This window comes from Pelodiscus sinensis, chromosome 5 (genome assembly GCF_049634645.1).
Source record: "Pelodiscus sinensis isolate JC-2024 chromosome 5, ASM4963464v1, whole genome shotgun sequence".
Classification (NCBI taxonomy): Eukaryota; Metazoa; Chordata; order Testudines; family Trionychidae; genus Pelodiscus; species Pelodiscus sinensis.
The window spans coordinates 465,669-490,185 of NC_134715.1; the positions used below are offsets into that span (position 1 = coordinate 465,669).

A 24,517-nucleotide genomic window follows, 5' to 3' on the forward strand; every position below is an offset into this window, starting at 1 on the left:
CCAGGGCTCCTGTGAAAGGAGCAGAAGGGGCCCGTGAGCGGGAGCCCCGAGTCACGCTCTGCCCTGCCCTGTGTGGGGCCCGGGCCTGTGGGGCACTCGGGGGAAGGGCTGTCTCAGCCTGGCCTCCCACTGTCATTGCCCCAGGATGAGGAAATGGCCCTGGCCGGGGGGGGGACTGAGGAACCCAGCCGCAGGGCCAGGAGGCGCCCGGCGGAGCAGCACTCGCCGAGCCCCCTCGCTGCGGGGCTGGTAGGAAGCGCTGGGATCATTGGAGGAGCGCGAGCTGGGGCGACGGTGCAGCCAGCAGGCGGAGGGGACTGGCCGTCGCCTTGCTCGGTGGGGCGGGGAGGGGACACTGCCCCGTTGCCGAGCACGTCGCCTGGGCAGGGCCCCCGGAAGTTGCGGGGTCTGGCTTGGCTAGCTGGCCTGGGTGGCTTTCCCAGCAGCTCCTGCAGGGGGCACTTGGCTTGCAGAAGCAGCAGGGAAACTGAGGCAGCTTCAGTGCTGGGCGCCGGGTGAGGGGAGAGCCCGTTGCTCAGGTTCCTTGCGGGGGGCACAGCTGCTGTGTCAGAGCAGAGGCCGGGGCGCCAGGCCAGCTCCGCCCCGGGAACAGACTGAGGAGAGGGGGTGGCCTAACTCTGGCACTTTCCTCCCCGTGGGCCTGGCAGCTGCGACCCCTCTGCTGGATCGGCCCTCTGCAGAAAGCCACAGGCAGCTGCTGGGGCAGGCTGGGAGCCTGGGGGGGCTGCCCCCCGGCCTGTCGGCAGACAGAGACCTTGCATTGAGCAACCCTGCGCCGCTCATTGACAGCGCCAACCCCTCCCCCAGCCCTCCCCACCCCGCGCCCCCTCGCCCTTGGCCGGCAGCAGGGCGGTGTCTCCGCAGAGGCGCCCCTTCGTCAGCCTCTCCGAGCTTCCCGCCGCTCCCCCTTTCGCCCCTAGTCTACAGCTTCCCTCGCTGGCTCCCCGGCCGGCCCTCTGGTGCGTGCGCCTCTGTCCCGTCTGGGCCTCTCCAGGGCCACCCGCTAGCCCTCGGCTCCTGCCCTCCCTTCGCCTGCCGGGGGTGCGCATTGCAACCCCCACTTCCCACCCTCCTCAGCAACGTGGGCCCTGAGCCCTGCTACGCAGCCTTTGGGGAGCCCGTGACCCACGTGGGATTGCTAGCTCCCTAGGAAAACACCAGGGGAAGGGTCACAGCACACAGCCCAACCTGCCTTTCCAGGGGCTCCCTGTGCTGCGCAGCACGGGGTCGGGTCAGGGCACTGGCAGCCTGGCCTGCAATCTGACCCCCGGCAGCGGCTCCTTTTTTATTCCTGCAGTATTTATTTGAGACTTGCCAGAGACACGGCCTAGTTAAAAGCAGCAGCAGCAGCAGGCAAACCGCTGGCAGGGTTTTCCCTACAGCGCCTATTTCTTCTTTAGTCAAACTCCCCCGGCCCAGAGTCTAGCTACAAATGATCATGAGGCCAGGGGCAAGACAGCCAGGGATCGTCTCCGGATGTAACGAACCCAGGCGCCCGGGGCTCAGCGCTCAATAGGCTGGGCTAGTTTCTGAAGCCTGCTGGAGCAAACGGCCTTCTTGGCAGACTCCTTGACTAAAAAGGCATCCGGATCAAACTGGGCCAGGTTTGTGGTGAGCCTGGAAGAGGGGGACACAGGAGGAGACTGGGTTAGGAGTGTGAACTGTGACAGCGGCTTCAGAAGACTCCCTCAGTGTTAACCACTGGCGCCCACGTTCTGCATCGACAGCTACTAGCCAGCCGAGTTCTGTTCACAGGAGACTCTCACAGCGCACCCCTGTAATCCGCAGAAAGCACTGGGGAACTGCGCCCAGGCCTCAGCTGAGACTGAACTGCAGATGTCACTGAGAGGGCCCATAGTACTAAAACCAATGTTTTTGGTAACGATATCACAGAACGTTTTGTAGTACATGGCTGTCCAGGCCAGAGATCATTAGGGCTGCGCCGCTAGCCAGCCAGGCACCCATGCATGCCAGGTTCTCAAGGCAATTCACTTGCACATTCCTATCAAAAGGTGTTGATTTGTTTTCATCTCTCCATATCCCACCGCTGCTATGACATTGCTTCTGCATCATGTACACCCTGTAATCAAAGCTGTGTTTGTGTCATTCTAATCGGCCATTCAGCTCCTTGAAAACTAAGGGAGGATGGCCGTTTGCTGTTACATTACCTTTACACTGTGTGTCCATAACCCCGGGACTAAACTCAAACATCAATGGAACCTTGAAACTGCCAATGGAAGACATACTGGCAGTAACAAGAAATGCTTGTTTCAAAGGCAGGGATCCGGTAGGAATAAAGACAGGCGTCAGAGTGCTTTGTGTGTGGAAAAGCTATCAACACGGATTCCTGCAGAGTCTTGCATCTCTGGACTGGGTGGAAATATCGAGTGAGTTACCGGTGATCCCCACAATTACCCTGGGTAACCCTGAAAGAGTTTGGAGACTGGCAGATTACTACTAACATTTGGCCTTACAAACTGACTCACCCGTTCATATGTTTTACCTGTTTTAACCTCTCAGTAACTCTCCATTCTTTTTCTTAGCTAATTAACCTTTCGCCAGCTTACTAGAGAACTGGCTGTCAGCACTGTCTTTGCTGGGAGGTCCAGGGTACCATTGGTTTGGGGGAAGTGGCTGAGCCTTAGGGGTCAGGAGTAACCTAACAGGAGGTGATGTTTGGCTTCTATAACCTCTTATCACAAAGTTCAGTTTCTCTGGGTGGCAAGATAGGCTGGAGGTCTCAGGGGCTGTCTGACTCCAGATTTACTGACCCGGGCATTCAGCTTGGTTATTGGCGCAGGGCAATCAAATCGTAGAATATACCTCCAGTTTGGGGGGAGCTGTCTGCCCCGTTTTCTAGCAGTCTGCCCTGAAATAGGTCGGGCCCTACCAAATTCACGGCTGTGAAAAGCACATCCTGGGCCATGACATCTGTCCTTTTGTGCACTTTTACCCTGTACTCTTCAGATTCCGCAGGGGAGACCAGCGTTTCCCTAACTGGGTGGTGGCAGGGGTGAGGGGCAGGATCATGGTATTACAACCCTTACTTGTGAGCTGCCTTCAGAGGTGGGCGGCTAGAGAGCGGCAGCTGCTGGCCAGGCACCCAGCTCTGCAGGCAGCGCCCCGCCAGAGCAGTGCAGGAGGAAAGGTGGCAATGCCTGCCCAGGTCATCCATACTTCTGCACTGCCGTGGTCTGGGCTGTGCGCCGTTACTAGCTACGGGCTACAGCCGGGCACTCGGCGTGGCTCTCCCGGCTCAGGAACCGTACAAGCGCTTTTCAGCCTGTGTGCACCGCGAGACAGTCCCAAGCCACGTCTTCCCGCGCTGAGATTCCACCACTGCTGGGTGCGCTGGCAGCTGTAACAGCACAACCAGCGCGTGGGTTCTACAGGAAATCACTCTGCTTGGCACAGTGCCATGTGCTGCCTGCACTGGCCAGAGCCCCGCGGGTGAGACGCAGGAACGGGGCACAGAAAAGTGCTCTCTGCGCAGCCTTGCAGCCTTGCCCCCAGCCTGCGGGGGAGCACGTACCTCTTGCACGGCTGGGAGAGCGCCTCGATCCTGGGCGTCACTACTGCCCGCTTGGCTGCCTTGGTCACCAGCCATTCGGTGTCCCGGACAGGCAGATACTCCGGAGACACCCCCTTGGCTTTAGCCAACGCCAGCGTGCGAGCGCTTGCTACGGCTTGCTGGGCGGCGCTGGGTACCTGCGAGAAGAGCTTCCTTCGAGTTGTGCGCTGAGACTGCCGCTGCAGGTGAAAGCCCAAGGAGCCCGGGGCTGTGCGGGAATGTTAGGAAGCCACTGGGCAGCCAGGGCCAACCCTGCAGCCATGGGAGATGCCACTTCACAAACCCTCCTGTTCCCAAAGGGATGGACGGCAGCACCCAGTGCCGCCCCGCCTGGCTCCCTGGCGGTGACCGAGGCGTGGATCACAGCAGGAAAGTCCAGAGCAGCATCTCTGGGCCCACATGCATGGAGGAGGAGGAGAGGGTCTATGCGGTCATGGGCCTTCTTGTGCCTCCCCGCCTGCCCATCTCTTACTTCCCCCCCCCCGCCTGCCTGCTGTCCAGCCGTCAGCCTTGTGCTCAGGCCTGGCACAGCCCCGCGAGCCAGGCCTGCCTACAGCGGGTTCACTCCTGTGCCAGCCCCACCTGGGATCCAGACCGAGCTAGGCTCAGGGGAGCATCAGAGCCACAGCCCAGTGGTGGAGGGAGGAGGCAGCGGGCTGTGACGCCCTAGGCTGTTTGGGACACACGGGACGCGTGCGCGCTCGGCTCAGTCATCGAGGGAGAGCAGCAAGAGCCCACAGAGAGAGCCCACAGCAAGGAGGAGCCGCAGGGAGGAGCCTTACTGGGCGGATCATGCACTCGGGTCTTCCCCGGTCGTAGCACAAGGTATTCTTCCGACTCTTGGGCTGGGCCAGACGCTGTGTTCGCGGAAGGGCGAGAATCTTCCTGGCGGTGCCTGTAATTTGTGTTTCAGCCTGCAGGGGGCAAACACACCAGTGCGGGGCCGCTGAGCTGTGCCAGCCAGTGGCAGCAGAGCGTGATTCTCAGAGGAGCCGAGGGGGCCCAGCTCCCAGTGGCAGCAGCGGGCAGGCCATTGTTAATGCAGGTGCCTAAGGAGGGACATTGGTGCCCAGCTCTGAGGCGACCCTGCAAGCGAGTCGGCCTGGAAGCCCGGCACAACGTGCCCTGAGAGCTCCTCGTGCGGGGAGTTTCAGAAGTGCCTAAGTGACTGAGGAGCACAAATCCTGTAGAAACCAACGGGACCCAGCTGCATTTGTCTGGAGTTTGGGTGTTGGATGAAGATGCCCTGGCACTGCTGCTACACCTCTGGTGGGCTGCGGCAATGGCAAGGCAGCACCTTAACTACCGTGTCCAGTGGCCTGTTCACAATGCTGTGCTCTAGGGTGGGCACACAGCAGCCCCTTATGGGAGAAGCACATAGGGGTTATAAATGGTCATGAACAGGAGCTGCAAGGGAGACTTCAGCTTACCTGGAGAGTGAGGAAAGGGTTAAGCTAATGGAGGCTCTACACCTGAGGGAGGGGATTTTGGACACACAGCCAATGAAATACAGATAAGGAATTTCAAAGAGAGAGGGATTTGTGTTTCCTTTGTTTTGAGTTAAAGGGGGTTTTCCCTGGGGAGGTACGGAGCAGGAGAGATGGACTCTCCCTGGAATGGACTCCTTGAATTCATTAAAATGTGTAAGTAGGAAAAAGTTTAGAGAGTCCATCGGGTTTTGTTGTTTTCCTTGTTTGGAGGGTTGGAAATCATGTCTGAGCCAGTCAATTGTTTTTCTCTCCACTTTTATAACTCAGAATTACAGCCCAGGGAAAATCCGAGTCTATTTCTATTTATGGCTTTTAACACCCAGTCATCTACTATGCTCACAACAGTGGTTTTGTTTTAATAATAAAAGTGTTTTCTTTTTGTTTTGGTTAACCGGTGTTGGTTGATTTTTGTGTCCTTAAACCTACGTGCCTAAGTGAAACCACATTATCCGAGAGAAGCAGAGCCCTGTTGTTCTCTGCGGATTATCACTGTTTGTTTTCCCAATTCCAAGCAAAATGGAGGTTGGGGCAAGGGGGAGAGCTTTGCCTCAGGGAAGGGATTCCAAGTTGTTTCATCCCTGGAAAAGGGTTTATTTTATATTTTTAGGGACAGTTGGGGTATGTCTAGATTACATGGCTCTGTCGACAGAGCCATGTAGATGAGTTTACTAGACATAGGAAAATGAAGCAGCGATTTAAATAATCGTCGTTTCATTTTCATCAAAATGGCCGCCGCGCTGTGCCAATCAGCTGTTTGGCGGTACAGTGGGGCAGTCTGGATGCGCCGCGGTCAACAAGGGAAGCCTTTGTCAACCGCTCCAGTATGCCTCGTGAAATGAGGTTTACTGGAGCGGTGGACAAAGGCTTCCCTTGTCGACCGCGGCACGTCCAGACTGCCCCGCTGTGCCGCCAAACAGCTGATCGGCACAGCGCGGCAGCCATTTTGATGAAAATGAAGCGACGATTATTTAAATCACCACTTCATTTTCCTATGTCTAGTAAACTCATCTACATGGCTCTGTCGACGGAGCCATGTAGTCTAGACACTCCCTTGGTGGTGGCAGCGATTAGTCGTTTCTGTTTTGGATTTCAGGGAACTGAAAGCAGACAGGTTTGTCTCTGGGAATTACAGAGACAGGTCCTGACAGGGTTTATTCTGCTAGCCGGCCCCCTATTACCTACACTCCAAGTGCCAGGTTGGGGAATTGAGCCGTGACGTAAGTGAAGAGAGAAAAGGGTCAGTCCACTCTCCAAAGCGTGTGTGCCCGGTAGCCCGCCGAGCTGTGCCATGGAAAATCACCTGCCTCCTGCTCCCCTGGCTCCCGCTCTCTGGTTCTGTGCGCCCCCCCCTTCTGTGCACCGCGCTCCTCCCAGCTGCCAGCCCTGTGCCATCTCTCACCTTTAACAGTGAGACGTTTGTTTCCTTCCAGATCATTGACAAAGACGTTAAACAGGAGAGGGCCTGGAGCTGACCCCTGCAGGACCCGCTGGATAGACCACATGACAGTTCCTGTCATGACAACGAGGGCTAGCCAGCACCCCGGGGACTAAGGGGTTAAATATGTCCCTTACCTAAACCAAGTGGCAGGCAGCCACTAGAATTGTAGGTAGGAACTTCAAAGTGGGACATAGGAATTTTGGGGGTTTTCCTGCCTTCGTCTCTGGGCAGTTTCTCTCCAGCTATTGAAGGGGACGGGATGTCTCCCTCTAAGAATATACTCTTCACAGTCTGGAAGTAGGGTGAAGTTTAGATAAATCCGTTCGGTTTTATTGTTTTATGGTTTGGGGACTGGGATCTGGTCTGTGCATTTAAAAATGGGTTTTGCTCTCCTTGGTAACCAAGTTCCTGGCCCATGGTAGATTTCTCCTCCCTGAGGATATAATTTTGTTATTGCTCCATCTAGTCAGTATGCTGGCAACAGGAATATTGTGGTGATAATAAAAGTTCTTTCTCTTTTCTTTTATTAACCTGGCAGTGGTTAATGGTTGTGTCCTGGTTTGTACTTTGGGGATGAGATTTCCCAAGTAGTCTCTCCCTGGTTGCTTTAGTAATATTTGGGTGATGGCAGTGGCGTTTTATCCCCAAAATCTGGGTTGTTAAGATCTTGGGGAGAAGTTTTATACCAGAGCCTGGGAGATAAGGTTTTGGGGGACTTTTGCTGGCCTCCACTTCTGCATTTATCATGCCATCGTGGGGAAGGAGCCGTGACAGTTCCCCACCTAGTTACAGGTGAGACCTGTCAGGTGGCCAGTTTTAATCGATTTCACGTGGGCCGTGTTCATCTGAGTGTTTAAATCCAATTGCTGTGCGGTACCGAGCTAAAATCCCCGGAGAAGCCTACGCATCTTCTGCCACCGCTATTAGCTTCATCAACCACCCAAAGCCATCCCGAGACTTGCAAACGGGTTACCATTGAGTCACCACTAAAGTACAAGAAAAAGCCACTTTTCAAAATGGCCCCCGCCAGCATGGCTGAGCCGCCAAGGCAAGTCTGGCCTCGTAACCAGAAAGTGCAAAGCAGCCCGCGTCCCCCCTCCAGCCCTGGCAGAGCCCCCGGCTATTTCTGGTGCAGACTGGCCCTTGTGCGCACTCTCTGCCTGTGTTCAGGCTGCAGCAACCAAAGCTACTGTGCTGCGGATACAGGTTCCCGTCCCCGAAGGATCCCTCCCCAGCTCCATCACCTTTCTGTCCAGCAGGAAGTCAGGGTGCACTAACTTGGGGTGCGCGAGCTCCAGAACCCGCTGGGAAGCCTCACAGGTGAGCGCCGCCGTGGACACCAGCCACTCCGGGGAACTGCGAGGCCTGCAGGCAGACACAGACATGCCACATGGACCCTCCCAGCATCCGCTCGTTTCCTTCAGTTCAGCCTGCTACGCCCCACGCCACAGCCACGCGGGAGGGTGTGAACAGGCCAGCCCTGGCTGAAGTGAGGGCAGAGGGGGAGGGCCTAGAGTCCCAATGCTAAGGGGTGCTGGCTTGACTCCCCATTGGAGGAGGGGAATGCCACTCCAGAGCAGGAGCTCCCTGGCGGGCTCTGGGCTGATTGGCAGGGCTAGAGAGGACGGGGGGTCGGGGGAAGCCCACGCTGCTGCTGCTGGAGCAGGGCCAGATGGTGCCTGGACCCAGGGCTGGGGGTCGCCCGGGAGCAGGCTGGCAGCGTGGCCACGCAGGGCTGAAAAGGAGCCAGTGACCACGGAGGTGGATGCAGGGACTCGCTCGGGCCCTGTGGCCAGCTCTGGGGAGGGTCTGTTAACTCTGGGCTGCGCTCTGACTCTGAGCCAATGTTCTCTGCGCTTCGTCGGGTTCATGGCGCGTGGGCCCTTAGCTCTCCTGCTCCACCCTCCAGCCTGTCCCCAACCCACCTGGCTGGCCCCGCAGGATCCCTGCTACAGCCACGTGCGCTGCAGGGCGTTCTCATCGTCTCCTAGGGTGCTTGGGGGCCACACATGGACAGAGACCTGCGGCCGGGCCCGCCCGTTTGCCTTTCTGCAGCCACTTCCCTTCTGGGCAGGGCAAGGGAACGCGAAGCAAGCGCTGTGTGTGTGTATGTGTGCGTGCACATCTGTGTGCATGTGTGTGCATGCATGCACACGTGTGCACACACGCATGTGTATGTGTGCATGCAGGTGGACGGGTGTGCGCGTGTGCTTAGCTTCTTACAAGCCAACCTGAGGCTGGGAAGAGCCGAGCTCACACGACGACAGCAGCCTGCATCTGCTGACCACCAGCAAGTGCCCCCCAGAGCACAGCTACACCAGCCCGCTCGGTCCCCGTTTGCTCCTACTCCAGCTGGACACGCTGCTTTGGGTGTTAATTCTGCCGAGAGCAGCGCAGCCAGAGTGGGGGAGGGCTCTTTTACCTTCGCTGGAAGTACGCTGCCTGGTATTTCTTAGGTTCTGCCAGCTTCAGCGTCCGAGGCGACGGTAAAGCTACATTCACCCGGGGCGGGCACTGCCAGATCTCTGACACCCGGCCACAGCTGTACAAGTAGAGGCGCCTGTGGGAATGCCAGGAGAGACGTAAGGAAGAGAGTCAGCCCCGGCCAGACCCCTCTGCACGGCAGTGACAACAGGCGTGCGCGGCCAAGCCCGGAGAACTCAAATGCACTCCGAGCTCAGGCTCACAAGCGCCCCCATGCGTGCACTCAAGTGAGGCCCATCGAAAACACATGTGGGCATTTGCCCGCAGGACTGTCTGGCCCGGCCAGGCCGATACCTGCTTGCTGGCAGGCACAGAGGCCTTTTCAAGCATGGGCGGGGGGAAGAAGGGTTGAACTCGTCCTTTCCATGGGCAGTTTGAAGGCAGTTCCTCACCACACAAATCCCACCCTATCTCCACTGCTCACCCTTCTGACAGCATATTGCACTGTGGGTATTTCCAGCGGGGCTGTGTCATGAAGAACCAGGATTCTGAAACGGCGACTAGCTATTTGCCGACTCCATCTCTGGGGGGCTCGACCGGAGACACCCTAGAAGGGGCTTGAGCTGCTGCCCCTGTGCGGCCACTCTCGAGAGACACCCAGTGCTTTACACCCCTGCGCCCCCTTTCCCGCCAGGCTTGCAGACCTCGGCCGGAGCCGCAGAGCCCTTGGCCTGACAACCTGCCTCGCAGGTCTCAGAGGGAAGCTGACCACGGCAGGCCGGGCTGCGAGCAAGACATGGAAGTGCAGAAACTTCTGCTTTCTTCTTGCCCAACAGGCGGGACGCAGCTCTGCACGGCTGCCAGGCCTTTCCCGGCGTCACTCAGCCCGGGCCCCCGCTCGCCCATGGCAGCGTGCCAGCCGGCGGAACACACCAACCTGCGCTGAAGGTTCCCATCAACGTTTTGCTTGGGCTTGGCCAGGGACATAATCCGTGGTGTCGGCCGGGCCGTCAAAGCACTCGGGGAGAGGGGCCAGATGGTCTCCTGGTTCCCCCATTCTAAGGGACTGTGGAGGCAAGGGAACCAAACTCCTGTTAGATGATCACTCACCTAAGCCCGGCACCGAGCCTCTGGGGCTCTCCCAAGCTCGCAAAGCCACCGAGGAGCAACGTGCATGGTACCAGCTGCAGCCACTGTCCTGCAGTGTTAGCAGCCCTCTCAATGCCATGCCCCGCTCCTTCCCACCACGGCCCTCTAGGCTCCCAGTGCGTGTGCACCAGTAGGGGGTGGGCTATCTCCCCAGGCTCCGCCCCCAGCGATCCAAACCGTGCGGGGGAACAAGGACGAGAGCAGGCAAAATGCAGTGTCAGCGCACAGTGGCAGGTGAGCCTTGAGGGCTACAGTATCCCTGACCCCGCTAGAGTAAGGCGTAAGCGCTCCGTTCTCAGGGGCCTGGATGGCCTTAGCCTGGACCCTGACCACGGCTGCTGTGGTTAGCGTGGACCCTCTGGCCCAGGAAATGCAGAGCCGCATTCCGTGGTCTTCGCCAGGCGTCAGACACGGCTCAGCAGTGCAGGAGAAAAGCATTCGCAGCCTGCCGCGCCTTGGAACGCCTGCGTGCTGGCTACGGAGGCCCAACGCCCATAGCGCCGTCGCGTGGGGCTCTTCCCACGTACCTACTATAGTTCTCCCAGGCGGCTTTGGGCTTCTTTGGTCTTGCTAGTTCTCGGATCCTAGCAAATGGAAATGAAGGGACGTGAGCAGTTCAACTCGGTGACTGCTAACACAAGCGCAGAGCAGGTCTTACTGTATCGGACCAGAAACTCCTCCTGGGCACCCAGAGACTTGCATCACGGAGCCACTGTGACCACAGACATTGACTCTGTGTAAGCGACGGGCCATTGTCGCTATGACATTACCTAGCTCTCCAGTACTTGCATTGCCATCCGTGGCACGTCCCTCCCGTTCCAGCTCCTCTGCTCAGTTCTGGGGAACTCTACACCAGGTTTCTCTGTTCCGGTAGCCCGCTGCCCGGGCCCAATTTGCACAGAGAAGCTCAGAGTTAAGACTTCCTTGCACAGCCAGTGGGCGAGGGACTGGTGCGGGAGCACTGCTGCTGTTTCACTAATGTACATCAACTCCCAAGGGCTGGGTGGTCAGAGTTTCTCCCGGCCCACACAAACAGCAACAGAACAAGCACCACAGAAGTGCAGGCCTGATTACCAGCACCATGGTTACGAATCACACCGCTCACACGGTGCTTTCCAAGTCTGGATGAAGTCACAGCCCCCGCACGACGCTGCAGACATTTGACGACCCATTTATAATTACCGGCGTGTTAATGTTTGCTTGTTTGGGCAGGGCCCACGGTGCGCAAGGCACTTTGCAGGACACACAAACGCATGGCCCCTATCCCCAAGGGCGTCACTCTGGGGATAAAACGGTTACGCTCAACGCCCAAACGTTCTCACCGTGCTTTGTCGGCGTGTTTGGACAGTGGCTGCACCTCAGACGCGACTGCAAGAAGTGACCATGCAGACTGCAGCCGGCCAGGGGAAGGGAGCAACTGGCCTGGCGGTTCAATAGTATTTGCAAGGACTTTGACCTAGAATCAGACCAAGTCCTCCGCTAGCAGCTGGAAGTTAGTGGCAAAAGAGTCCAGCAAAATACATGCAGGGCTGTCCCATTCTTCCTCTTCTCCACGCCTCCCACCTTGCACATGGTGACGCCCTGGAGTCCATCTGCCTGTCCCCTCGTTGTGACACGGCCTTAGCAGCTGCACAGGAGGGGTCAGTGCTGCGCTCGAGGGCCCAGCCATGCAGCCAGGGGTGTCTCCGGGCCGGGCAGTGGGAGAGGGGCCGGCTGAGCACACCAGCACTACACCTTGCGGAAAGCTGGGGGAGGTTCTCTCGGGACACCGGGCTCTGCAGCAGGGCGGTCACTCCGCTCCAGGCCGAGCGCAGCCCAGGAGAGGGCTGGGGAGAAGCTGCGGTGGGGAGCAGCCAACAAAGGCCCAGCTGGGGCTGTACCAGTAGGGGCTCCTGGAGAGCTCTTGCTCCAGCTGTGGGGCGGGAGGGACCTGGCTGCCAGAGAAGCTGCAGAGGGTACCTGAGACGGAGCTGGCAGGGCTGGGGGTTCTGGCCTGACCCCACTCCCTAGGGCTGCAGGGGGGCAGCCAGGGCAGGGCAAGGCAGTGAGGAGTGGCCATCAGACCGCAGTTCACCCCGGGGCAGGGGCAGGCTGACGACTGGCCGTGGGTCGCTGAGACACGGTGGGGCAGGGGTGCCCTGGGTGGGGAGGACCCCACAGTGCGGGGGCCCTGCTGTAGGGCAGTACCGTGAGGAAAGGGCGTGGGCCAGGATGGACACGGGGCCGGACCACGCAGAGACAGGTAATGGGGGCGCTCTGAGGCTGAAGAGCTGATTCCTGAGGAGACCAGCAGGAGACGCCCTGGGGTGAGTCACCACTCGATCTGACACTTCTAAGCCGCTGAGCACGGTGCAGGCGGGGGCCGGGCAGGGGCTGGCACGACGCAGCCTCTCACCGTGTACGCTGTGGCCGCCATCGTTGCACCTGAGCTCTCCCACATCGCCTCGGTACCCACTCCGCTCGCAGGAAGGGCCGCGGCTCCCATGAGCTTCCCCCGGGTCTGCTCATGAGCCTCTGGCCCAGGGCCCTCGGTTCAGGGCCCGGCATGGCCTTGCCTTTCAGTGTCATTGTCTGACTCCCAGTTGCACAATGACCTTACCTTGAGAAACAGCAACGGGGCCACTTAACGTTTCAGGCAGAACGCCTCTCAGTTCTCACGCACACACTGCCCGGGGAGGCTAGTGCCTGGACAGGAGATGAATGCGGGGATCCTCTCCGCGGAAGAGGCTCTCTAGCCCATCCACAGCGCAGTGTGCCGGCCTAGAGCCGCTGGATAACTAGAGCCAATGGATTAGACAGGAGGACAGTCTGCCTGCGTTCTGGTTTTCTGAGCGTCCAATCACCTCGCAAAATACAGCCTGTGCAGGAGACCCGCTCAAGCCGCGTGAAAAACACCAAGACGACCGGGTGGGTTTTAAATGCTGACAGAACGGCCACAACTTCCTTCTCACGTGGAGGCCTTCGGTTTGAAACAGAGTCCCGGCCAAGAAATACATTAAAAGTATTTGTGTCTCACACTTCTGCCCCCGAATTCCACTCACAATTCGGGGGGGGGGGGGCTTTATTGAGCACATTTCTCTATTTTTAAAAATGCCATTCTCTCCTCTGCTGGCACGTGAAAGACTCCCACCGACAGGAGAAAACCACTCTCTGAAGCCCAGCCCGCAAAGGATCTAAATACGGGTGTGACATTGGACACACGAGCAGCCCCACAGCAAGGGCAAGCCCCAGGGAGCCTGGCCCGCAGGCCGCTCTCAGGCAAAGCCCCATTCGCGACGCGGGGCGCTCTGTCTGAGTGAGCGAGAGGACTCTGAGGTAGGTGCTCACATCTGCAGGTCCCTGCCTGGTGAGTTTTTCTTACCTGTCACTTGAATATGAACAGAAGTGAGAAACTGCAAAGAAAACAAGAAGGGGTATTAAGAGGCTGGAGAGCACCTGCATTCTGTGCGGTCATGGATCTGCATTTCCTACGTGACCAGTTATCCTCTACGACATTACTGGCAAGGGGAAAGAAGCCGGTCCAAGGGCTTATGCCTTAGTGACTTGGCACAGCTTTGGGTATTTTTCCTGAAGGAAACTACAGTGCGATGCACACGCTGTCCCTCACGCTTCCCTGTGGCTACTGGGTAACAAACCACATTCGGGCACCCGCCGGCAGAGTGGGAAATTACCATTGGCCGGAACGGTGACGTACCAGCCCCTCTTTGGCCAAGTGGAATAAGCCATCATGAGCTTTAAGTGCAAGTGCACGGGAACGTTTCAGAGCCCTAGGTAAGTAGCAGCGTATAAACTACATTGTACAAGACAAAGTGCAAGAGGAATAGTGCCCCTTTCTGGCACGGAAAAATCCAGGGGCAGTGATACGTGCAGCAAAGGCAGCAGGGACGCAAATAACACCAGACTTGTGCAACAGTTGGGAAACAACGCCCGGGATGACCTCAGCCAAAGCCAAGCTGCAGCTGGCGGGAGTAGTTATGATGAAAGTCTTCAGACTCCATTATTTCAGCACCACTGCCTGAGTCTTTCTAGCTGAGGCTTCATTTGTCCCACACCCTTTTAACCTGTCAACCCCCCAGCTTTTCAATGCTCATTCCAGGCAGCAGCCGGACACAGGGCAGGGCGAGCAGGAGAAAAGAGCACAGGTATTGTAATGTGGGGCTCTCCGCAGTCCCGAGCTGATTTCGACAGTGTCGGAGTGACGGTAAAAGGAAGTGGCCAACCCTTGCTTGTGCAAGGCAGCTTTCCCAAGGCATTTCTGCACAACTAACCCGCCTTGCAGAAATCTGTGCCCAGAGAGACAGTTGCCGCAACAGAACATGTGAACTGTTCCCCCCTTCACCCAAAGGAGAAATGTGTCTGAATTCTTTTCCTGAGACCTCTCCAGAGCTGGAACCAGATTTTAAAAAGCACTCGTCTTCCCCTGGGGGGCCAAGGCCATAGCACACTAGGACTGGAAGGGACCTCGGGCGGTCAAGTCCAGTCCCCTGCCCTCATGGCAGGACCAAGCACCATCTAGTTCATCCCTGACAGGCGTTAGTGCAACCTGATCTTCAATATCCCCAGCGACGGAGATTCCGCACCCCCAGGCCTTTGATTCGGAGGCAGAGTGCTCCATGGCTCTCCCCGACCCGTCCGTCTATGCGGGCGAAGTAGCGCTACTCCCTGATCGCCGCGACCCAGGAAAGTGGCGCTTTGTTCTGCCCGCACTGTTAGACTAGCGGACACAGAGAGCCGTGGGGGCCTGGAATCTGAGCTGCCAGGGTTTACACGGGCAATGATGCTGTTTTCCATCGCGGTGGCACCAAAGGACCCCGGCACGGACCAGGGCCCCACTGTGCTAGGCGCTGTACAGGCGAGTGACTGCAGCATCCATGCTCCACAGGGCCCACAGACAGCCCGCATGGACAGAACACACCCCTGCAAGGAATTCAGTGGCAGGCTGCAGCTTTTCTTACAGAAGGGAGGGCACCCACTCTCCCATGCAGGCCCCTTCTCCTCAGCCCACCCCAGGACTGTGCTCCCCCCAGGTGAGGACCACAAGCCCTGGCGTCAGCCCACAGCGTCTCCCCCTATCACAAGCCCAAAGCCCATCACCGAAATGCCAGGCCTTTGGCCTCTGAACACTGTTGGCTTCGCTCTCTGAAACCAGCTGCCAGTTGCGATGAGCACACACCAGCGGCCCGTGCCGGGACGCACACTCCTACTCAAGGCACCGCGGCCTGCAGCTGCGGAAAGGCTCAAACACCCTCCCAATTGGCCCCTGGGAGAAAAATTCTTTCCAGCCCCAGAGCTACGCCCACATCGTGTCAGGCCGGGCCCCTGGCGGGTATGTGGGCCGCTGGAACGGGCCAAGCCCAGGAAGCCGAGGTATGCGTCTGGCCACTCGGCCCCCCTCTTTCCCAGCTGCCCAGTCCCCCCAGGCCCATCCAGCTCCCCCACCCGCGGGGGGGATGGTGGCATTTCACCGCCACAAGGACATGCCATGTTCCGAGGGGAGCCTTCTAGCTGTGCATAAGGGCGCTGCGGAGGCCCGTGCGGACGCGTGGCCCCAGGGACCAGGGCTTGCTTTTGTGGCATCGAATAAGGCGCTTGCACGGACCCCTTTCCTTCCTTCATACACATGGCCAGGCTTCCCGGCACCTCGGCTACACGGCGCGAGGTTCTGCTCTGCAGAAATGAGACAACCCTGAAGGGCCCCTCCCCGCTTAGTCTCGCTCTCTGGTTTCAATTGGCGGCAGTTGCTAGGTCCAACATCTGCCTCCAGCGTCCCCCAGCCGCTGTGGGGTAAGGGGATTCTCCGGGGCGAGGAAGGCGGAAGGACGGTTCCTGCGCCAGCTGGCCTTGTGAAGAACTTTATGCAAGGGCTGTAAGCCAGAGCATGCCCCCAGGGACGAAAGCTTCTGCTGGCTGGCACTGGATGAAAATGGGATGTGGGGCCCCTTGCCCCAGCACTGACAGGGCAGGGGAGAACCCCACCTCTGAGTTTCTGGTCTCTTCCTCACTCTCTGCTCCAAGGAGCATGGCTGGGTGCAAGCAGAATCAGCCGCCTGCCTGCCCCCTGTGCGTGGCGGGAGAGGGGCTGGAGGCTGCATGGCCCCGCGTGGGTGGGCAGTGAGTGGCGAGGTCACGCGGCTGTGAGGGGCAGAGCTGGGACTGAAGAGAGGAGTGTTGGTGGGTGAAGTGGGATGAGGGTGTGTGCCTGCGGAGGCTGGAGGAGTGTTCTGAGAACAGGGGCCCGTCGTCGTGACCAGGCTGAGGCGGGGCTGGCGTGCAGACAGGCTCCCTCCTCTCTGGCACAGCGGGTAAGAAGCCACTTTCTAGCGCTGGCCAGCAAGGAGCCCAGGGCCCTGCTCCTAAGCAGGTGCCAGCCACTCTGGTACCTGTTTCCATGTGGTGACTGCCCCCTCCCCCGCACTGCCTTTACATACCCAGCTGAGACTGCGGGTCCCATGAGCTGCAGCCACCAACCTTAGAGCTCCCGCTGCCCACCAGCCAAGTGTGTAAGTCACCGCAACCGCGGCTACGGGCCTCCTGGGACCGGCAAGTGCCACAGCCACAATACCAGGGTCTCCTGCTGCTTCCACTGGTGCCAGGCTGCTGTAACGCCACTGGCTGGAACTGGGGGTCACTCGACTTACACTCGGGGTACAGCAGGAAAACGAGGCCCATAATCTGCATAGAGACCTTAGCTTAACTCATCAACACCAAAACCATGGGATGGCCTTACACTTGTGCGACGCGCGTGCAAAGCACGTCACGCCCATTCTGCAAGGAGCCAATAACGCTGCAAGGTGCCATGCCAGGCTCAGACCGTGATCTGTATTAGCGTTTCCAACAGTAAAATAGCCCTCGAAGTGCTAACACCTGCATCTCCATTTCCTGCCTCCCGCCGCTGCTCTACTTTGTAGCTATGGAGGACACACGTGCATGCTGGCAGCATCCCCAGAAGGAAAGAACACTTGTTTAAAATCCCCTTATCGCAAACCATGGGCCCTGGCCCCTCAGGCTAGAAACCGAACTTGAAAAACGTGAGGAGAACGATTGTTTGGGTGCGCACGCCCCGGTGTGCAGCCTCTGAAGGGAAAGCCTGCCCTCTGCTGGGACGGGGAATGCAGCGCGCAGAAAGAGTCATGCCAAGCTCTCTCAGTGTCCTGCCTTGTACCGGACACGTGCTAGAGCGCAGAGACGAGCACTCATCTCCCCCAGTGACACACCAGCCACACCATCAAAGGCTGGCTCACCGGCACCTCTGCTAATGTGATACATGCCACCATGCGCCAGCACCGCCCCTTTGCCCTGCTCATTGTGCCAAACCGGACGGTCTCTGTGCAACAGAATCAATGGACACAAATCAGGCACGGAGAATGGCAACGTCCAAAGCCAGTGGGAGAGCACTTTAACCTCCCTAGCTAGACAGTAGCAGACCTGAACGTTGCCATACTAGAGCAAAGCCCCTTCATCTTCGAGGAATCAGCAACAATCCAGCAGACTTCCTAAACAGACCATACGGGGTCACTGCAGAGTTCCGGCATCCAACCAGTATTTCACCAGAGGAGAAATCCCTCGATGCATTCATTTGCCACCAAACAGAACAGGGGCGCACGGGTTTATTGCATGACACATTCCTTGTATCTTGGGGATCAAGGCCTCATGTATCCCATACATGCCCAGGGTGATGTGCGAGACGGACTAACCCTGCTAGCTCCGTACTGGCCCAGACAATTCTGGCCAACAGTCTGTCTTGGGATGTGCACTCAACCGCCCACTCCACTTCCAGACTGTCCAGAAATAATATCACAGAGCCAAGGTCAGATACAGCCTCCACACCCAAAGTCACTATACTTGAGAGCTACTGATGGAAACTGCTCCCTGCCCATACAAGCGAGCGTTCTGCCAAGCAGGAAGCCTTTTGTGAAGATTTACTCCTAGGAATGGAAATTACTTGCAACCTGAGCAGCTCAGCACAATCATGGCCAGGGGAAGGCTTCTGTGCCAAAAGTGAAAGACAATTTATCTGAAAAGCTTCACACTTCAACCACTTTTGCTACTCCAAAGTCTAAACAAAGACTGGTTAGGGTGTGTTCTTCTTCACCTTTCTGGAACCTGAAAGCAGCTAAATTACATTTAAAAAATAGTCGCCTTTGGATTGAGGTCAGGCATAGAAAATTTCAGCCTCAGAGCAAAATTTTTTGGGAAAGTTATGTGCATCTGAAAATAGTAATGGAAGCTGTTTTGTAACTATCTGTACATGTGTATAGTGGACAGAGAGCTGAATACACACACAAATCTGACTTTGATTTGGGACATGGGCTGGTTTTGTTATATGTGTTCAGTGCCTAGCACAGCAGGGATCTGACCAGGTCGAGCTGCTCAGCGCTATCACAGCATACAGATAAATAACCTAACACTTTGTTACCGAGAAGTTGACTGCCCTACGGATGTGTACTATTAAAGTGGCACGTGCACCATCTGTGCATACCATTGTGACAGGATGGGCTATGTCCCAAGGCCCCCGACTACAGGCCCTACAGCCCCGTTTCTTTCTGCCATGGAATAGAGCAGTGAGAATAGCAGCCAGTGAGAGGGGCTGCTGGAGCAAGCAATAAGGGGCCAGAAGGACCAAATAAAAGGCAAGCAGCAGAGCAGAGTTTTCAGTTGCTGTGTGGAGCTCAATGAGGGAGAACTAGGTGCCTGGTTAACTAGACAGACATTAGGACCACGGACAGCGCCCTGTGTGTAGTTCACCAGACAGTACAGCCTGGGAACTCTGCTAACGGCCAGGTTCCTGGCTGGCTGAATAGGGTAGGATAGCAGCAGGACCACTGAAAGGTCAGTGCAGACAGGCTGAGTCTGGGGACGGAGCACAGAACCTGCCCAGGCCAGACCCTGCTGGTCTGGTTGCAATCGAAGCCCAGGGAGAGCTGCTGAAAGATGTCGGCAGCAATACTGGTCGGGTGGCTGAAGGAGGCAGGGTCTCTGGGAAGAAGCCTAAGAACCCTGGGCCCACACCAGGGCTGTGATAGAGCTCAGGTGGGGGGCAGCGTATGCAGTTTGCCTGGAGGGCTGAGTCCCTGAAGACGCACTGAGAGAACCACTGGCTACAGGATGCTCACGAGAGTGGGTGTCAGGCCGTTGGAAGAATAAAACTAGAGCAGGCTCCCAGCCAGCCAGCCAAGAGGGCATGTCCCACGAGAGGTGAGGGCTGCCCGGTGAAAACAGCTGTACCTGCAAAGGGGGAGCTCACAAGAGGCGGGTCCTGACCCCGCTGCAACCATTCCAGTTCGTGACATCAGAACACAGAACACAACCAAACGAACACACATGCCAAACACCGTGTCAATCAGAATAGCAAGAAATGAGCCTTTTGGGAGCCCCCAGGCCACTGGTAGGTTGATGATTCCATCCCCTAGCCCCTAAAATCGACACTCACCAACTGAGCCACTTTCCCCACCAGCCACGTCTCATGTCCCTCAGATGCTGCCACACCAGTGCGGACGCTGCCGTCGCCCATTTCCTACAAAATCCTCCCGCGCAGCAGCTGTCGGGCAGCCGTGGGAGCCACGGACCGGCCAAAGCAACGATCAAGTGACCAGACGGTCTCGAGTGAAGTATCTGAAGCGATACCAAGGGACACATAGGACTAGCCACTCCCGGGTCTCCTGCCTGAGAGACACAGTTAGTGCTACAACACGGAGCCACAGGAAATAGCCTGCACTCCGGGGGTCCGCCCCGAGGGGGTGGAGAAAGGGAGGCCTGTACAATCTTCATCCCTCTGTGCCAGCCCCGGTCAGAACTTCGATGTGGAGAGAGCCCGCCGCCCCCTCGCGCCAGCCAGCAGGGCAAGATCTCTAGAAGAGTAGCAAAGTGGCTCTTTGCAAAGCCTGTGGGCAGACCGAACATGGCCGGGCACAAGGCCAGGGTGGTGCCGGATTACCCCAAGCGCGTGGTGGCAGAGAGGCTGCGTTCACTGGTGAAGAGCCCTCGCCACAGGGACGGATGCGGATGCTGCGTTTCCCTCCATGCCACTTTCCCCTTCCAAAGGAGGGCAAGAGGCGCCGTTTGGCCTCAGCCGAGGAGGCTGGGACGACACGACAGCAAAAGGCCTCTGCAGAAGATACAGGCAGGAACAGGAGGCACTGAAACAACTTTACCAGCTCGGTCACGGCAGTGTGGGCACCCAGCTCCCAGGCCAGCAACAAACAAATCCACTGGCCTGTCTGTCCCCCCCCTTCTATTGCCAGGGTCCTCCCGGGTCACTAGTCACAGAGCCGGCTGGGGCACGAGGGGGAAACGGGGTGGGGGGGGGAATTTCACCTCAGACTGATGTCTCACCCTCCCGGCCTGCGCCCCGACTTGGGAAGCAGCTGTGGGCCCCAGCTGCTGCTGTTAGCAGGCAGAAGTGTCACGCTATGGACTCCCCTGATTCAGTGCACCGAGGCTATGCCCCCCATGCACCCCCAGAGCACTAATGCACTAGGAGCCTCTCTCCCACCCCCACTATGGCTCCGGTGCCCTGGAACCATCTACCCCGCATGGCTCCGGTGCACTGAAAGCACGTCCACCTCCGGGATCCTGACTCCAAGCAAATTGCCTCACTAGAGCCAGGGACCTTTTACTCCCGTGGATTGGCAAGGACCCAGAGAAAACAAAAAATCACTTTTATCTGAGACTCTTCTTCCTGTAACTTCTCCAGCTCCCCCTTGCCCTTTTTTAAACCCTCCCCTTCCTGCCTGACGATTTTACTTTCCTTCATCCCCTCCTCACTTTGTAGGGTCTGGGTTTATGGCACATCTGACACTACTGGATCCATTTGCCTTTAGAGAGCACTTAGGAAGTGCCAGGTCTAAACCATGTAATGAAGATCTCAGGTAAGGAATGAATCTTTCCAATTCTCCAGCCGCAAAAAAATAAATAAATAAATAAATAATAATAATAATCCAAATCTGATCTTCTAACATCCTGTCCAGGAATAATAATTATTGCTGGTTATGATTCACCACTTACTGAGACGGTTACTGAGTAACAGGGTTTTCTCAATAATATTTGTCCAGGTGCTTTTCCTTAGCTTTGTTTCTGTTCAGCAAGCTGTAATACATGTTGTTTTGATGTATGCAGCTGAAACAACTAGTGGGCCATGGTGTTTGCACCGTAACGGACAAGGCTCTAGGAAGCAAAATTTAGGCAGAAATGATCTGCCAGTGAACCCGTCTCTGCAGTTTATCCAGGAAGGTTAGAAGAGGGTTATTTAAAGAACGTGTATAACTTTGCATAGGGCCACTCCAGACTGCTCTGTAGAGGCTAGCCTTCTCCCTTCTTTTGTGGCTGTTCTGAATAGACAGAAAGCCTCAGAGGAGCAACGGGCCAGGCTGGCCCTAGAAGTCTGGGAAAGATACCTGGGCCTGAGGACCTGCCAACAGAATTTTGTCAAAGCCTCAGAGACATTCTGGCCACAATGCTACTGAAACATTTACAGAGCCACCTTCAAAACAAGTCCCTCCTGCTGAGCTGGAAACCTGACTTGCTGCACTGCTGCCATGGGGACAGGGTGACACATACAGACCCCTCTCGTCAATCAGCACAGATCTAAAAATACAGGCGGCCCCGCTATCAATCGGCCCGGAATACATCCATTCCACACTAAAGTCGCTGATGCTCGTAGGAACTGATGCGTTCTAAGTCCTCCCGTTCCCTGCTATAACTCATGCAAAACACTCCCCCCAATTTGCTTAAATGGAAGTCAGCCACGGGAAAAAATTCCCCGCTTAAAGTTGTTTCGCTATAAGTCCAAGCTTTTTGGGAACGTATCTGGGACTTACAGCGAGGACCCTCTGTGCTCCCAAAGACTTGGCCATGACGCCCCCAACTGGGAGGAGGGACAGGAGTGAAACCGATTTTAGCCACTGCTCCCAGCTGCGCCCTTACACGCTCCAGCAGCAAGCCACAGGCGTAGAGTGCTTTCGACCCCCGATCGAAACAGGTGCCACTCAAAGCTCGGGGACCTGGTTCGCCAAGTGCTAACTTAACCCCAGGCCCCGGGTCACGCACACAGGTTTTGGGCAGACCTGAAGGGCAGAATTAATCAAACCTGCTACAACCGAACAAGGAGCTGAGCCAAGCTGGGAGTGGTGGCTCAGCAGAGCACCGAGCCCCGCTCGGCCTGGCACTGCCAAGGGGGGAGCGCCCGGGGCGACTGGCTGAGCAAGGCAGGGTGGGGACTAGTGTGGAAAGCCCCCCATGCACCGGGCATCCTGCTGGGCGCTGAGCAAGCATATTGCACCCTGGGATTGCGGGTGTGTCCGGGGCCCTGCCCACGAGCTTGGCCTGGCCCGGCAGGGGCTGCACAGCCGCTACCACCCCACGACTGCCCCGCCCACTCACCTGGCGGCCAGCAGCCCGCCATGCTCCGCCCACCGCCGCTGTGTCCTCGTCGCCAGGGCAACCGCAGGGGCCTTGCGCATTCCGAGCCAGGTGTGGGGGGGTCTCATGCTGCTGGACTGGGGGGTGGCTCGAGGGCCTCCAGCTCCCCTCCCCCAGGTGGGCCTGGCACTGCCAGCTGCCCCAGCCCCACACAGCTGCTCTGCAGGGGGGCACAGAGGTGCCCCCTGCACGGTGCCAGCCCACAGCCCAGGGACTGCTCAAACCCGACTAGCAAGGGCAGCGTTAGCCAGGGGCCTGCATCTCCCAGAGCCAGGCCCCCGGGGACTGGGCTGGCGAATCCAGGAAACAGGGATTTGGGGCCCATCCCCCATGTTACGGAAGGGCGCTTTGAGGCGCTTAGTAACGCAGCCGGGGGCAGGGCCTGATACAGGAGTGGCGGGGCGGCTCTGTGGCCTGCCTCGTGCAGGGGGTCAGCTGGACGATCGGGATGTCCCTCCGGGGGCCAGGTCTCCGAGTCTAGCAGTGAATTCGAGCAGCGCAGGGCTGGGCTCCGCAGCAGTTCGGCAGGACAAGCCGCTGGCAGCTGCCGGACAGGCTGTTTAACCTGCACCCGCGGGTACAGCTGCCTGCAGCTCCCACTGGCTGTGGGTCGCTGCTCCCGGCCAACGGGAGCTACAGGAAGCAGAGCCGGTCGGAAGGCTTTGCTGGCCACTTCCGGCAGTTTCCATTGGCCACCGTTGGCTGTTCCTGGCCCGTGGGAGCTGCAGGCGGCCATCCGTGCACACAAGGAAAACAGTATGGCTAGTGCCAGACGCGGCCCCGCGCCGCTTGCCCACCACTAAGATAGCTGCCCTGTTAGGCGGGCACTTTGGTTCTAGGCAGTATTCCAGTGCCAGCGGTGCTGACTCTCAGCTTTACCGCAAGTCCCGTGCTACTCGCTGCTTTCCGTTAGAGCCTGGCTTCCGTTACGCCGAGAATCTCAGCATTCGCTTTCAAAGAAACTTTGTGGCCATCATGGATGTGAAGAAAAGCTTTAAAATGTGAGCCCGGAAGCCCACGGCACCAGATGGACAGGAAAAGGAACCCAACAAGGATTTTAAAACCTGGTGATTTGGGGTTTGTTAAGTTTTCAACAATTCCCTCGTAGCTGCCTATGAATGAGTCATGGCTCAGGCTGCTGCAGTGTTTGTCCACTTCCCGTTCCCTCCTGCCTGTCCTAATGCACGAGGAGGAAGCCTCCGACCCTGTCTGTACTACCAAGGGCCGGCTACCTAAGCCACGCGAATACCGTAGCTCAGGCCAGCGTACCTGGGTCTGCTCGCCGTGGTGTCTTCACAGTGTAAAGCAACAGCTGCCGCTCTCCAGGCACCTCTGCCTACACTCTTGGTTTTGGTGACGTACCGGAGTCAACAGGAGGGCGCTTGGCAGTCGGCTGATCACGTCCATGCACTCCCATTGCAGATCGCTGCCCGTGCAGCCAGCAGGCAGTGAAGACAGGCCCTGGGATTCACAGATTCAATGGCCAGAAGAGACCCTAATGATCAGCCAATGGGACCCCCTCCATAGCACACAGCAGAGAGCTTCACCCAGTAATTGCTACGCTAGGCCCACCACCTGTTTTGAACGATCGTCGCTTTTGTCTTCACTTGGGGCAAAGGGCGGGGGAACAAAGTCGCAGGGACGTATTATAGGGTTGCCAGGTGTCCGGTATCACCCAGATAGTCTGGGATTTGTGGGATCCATCCGGTAAAAAAACCCAGGAAATATCGGACATGTGAAATGTCTGGTATTTCCTGTTTCTATCAGACGAAAGCCCAGAGGGGAATATTTTCCGCTGCCGCATCTGGTGGGGGCGGGGGAGTGAGGCGCGCGGCAGAGTCGTAGTGAAGGGGGATAGGAGGGGGCACTTGCCAGGTGCCATGCTAGGGGGGCGCTGGGCTGGGGTGGGAGCGGAGAGCACGCTGCTCTGGCCCACGTGACCAGCAGAGACCCGGGAGCTGGCCACGTGACGCCTCCCTCAACACAAGCTGTGACCAACCTGCGGCT

The 24,517-nt window shown here is 57.7% G+C and overlaps 1 protein-coding gene across 5 annotated transcripts; it reads right to left on the bottom strand.

Moving 5' to 3' along the window:
- Window positions 1-1,500: 1,500 nt before the first annotated feature.
- SPMAP2L (sperm microtubule associated protein 2 like) lies at window positions 1,501-23,745 on the bottom strand. 5 transcript variants are annotated; one of them, XM_025187172.2, is made up of 9 exons: window positions 22,472-22,530; window positions 13,455-13,485; window positions 10,621-10,677; window positions 9,882-10,010; window positions 8,943-9,080; window positions 7,765-7,885; window positions 4,375-4,506; window positions 3,554-3,729; window positions 1,501-1,638 (listed from the first exon to the last, which is right to left on the bottom strand). In XM_025187172.2, the coding sequence occupies exons 1-9, from the start codon at window positions 22,491-22,493 to the stop codon at window positions 1,524-1,526; spliced, it is 921 nt and encodes a 306-aa protein (XP_025042957.2). In that variant the 5' UTR covers window positions 22,494-22,530; the 3' UTR covers window positions 1,501-1,523. The 5 variants fall into 5 exon arrangements, with proteins under 5 accessions (XP_025042957.2, XP_025042956.2, XP_025042955.2 ...); XM_025187171.2 differs by lacking the exon at window positions 13,455-13,485 and having other exon boundaries at window positions 22,472-23,745; XM_025187170.2 differs by lacking the exons at window positions 13,455-13,485; window positions 22,472-22,530 and adding an exon at window positions 19,524-19,918.
- Between the last annotated feature and the right edge of the window lie 772 nt (window positions 23,746-24,517).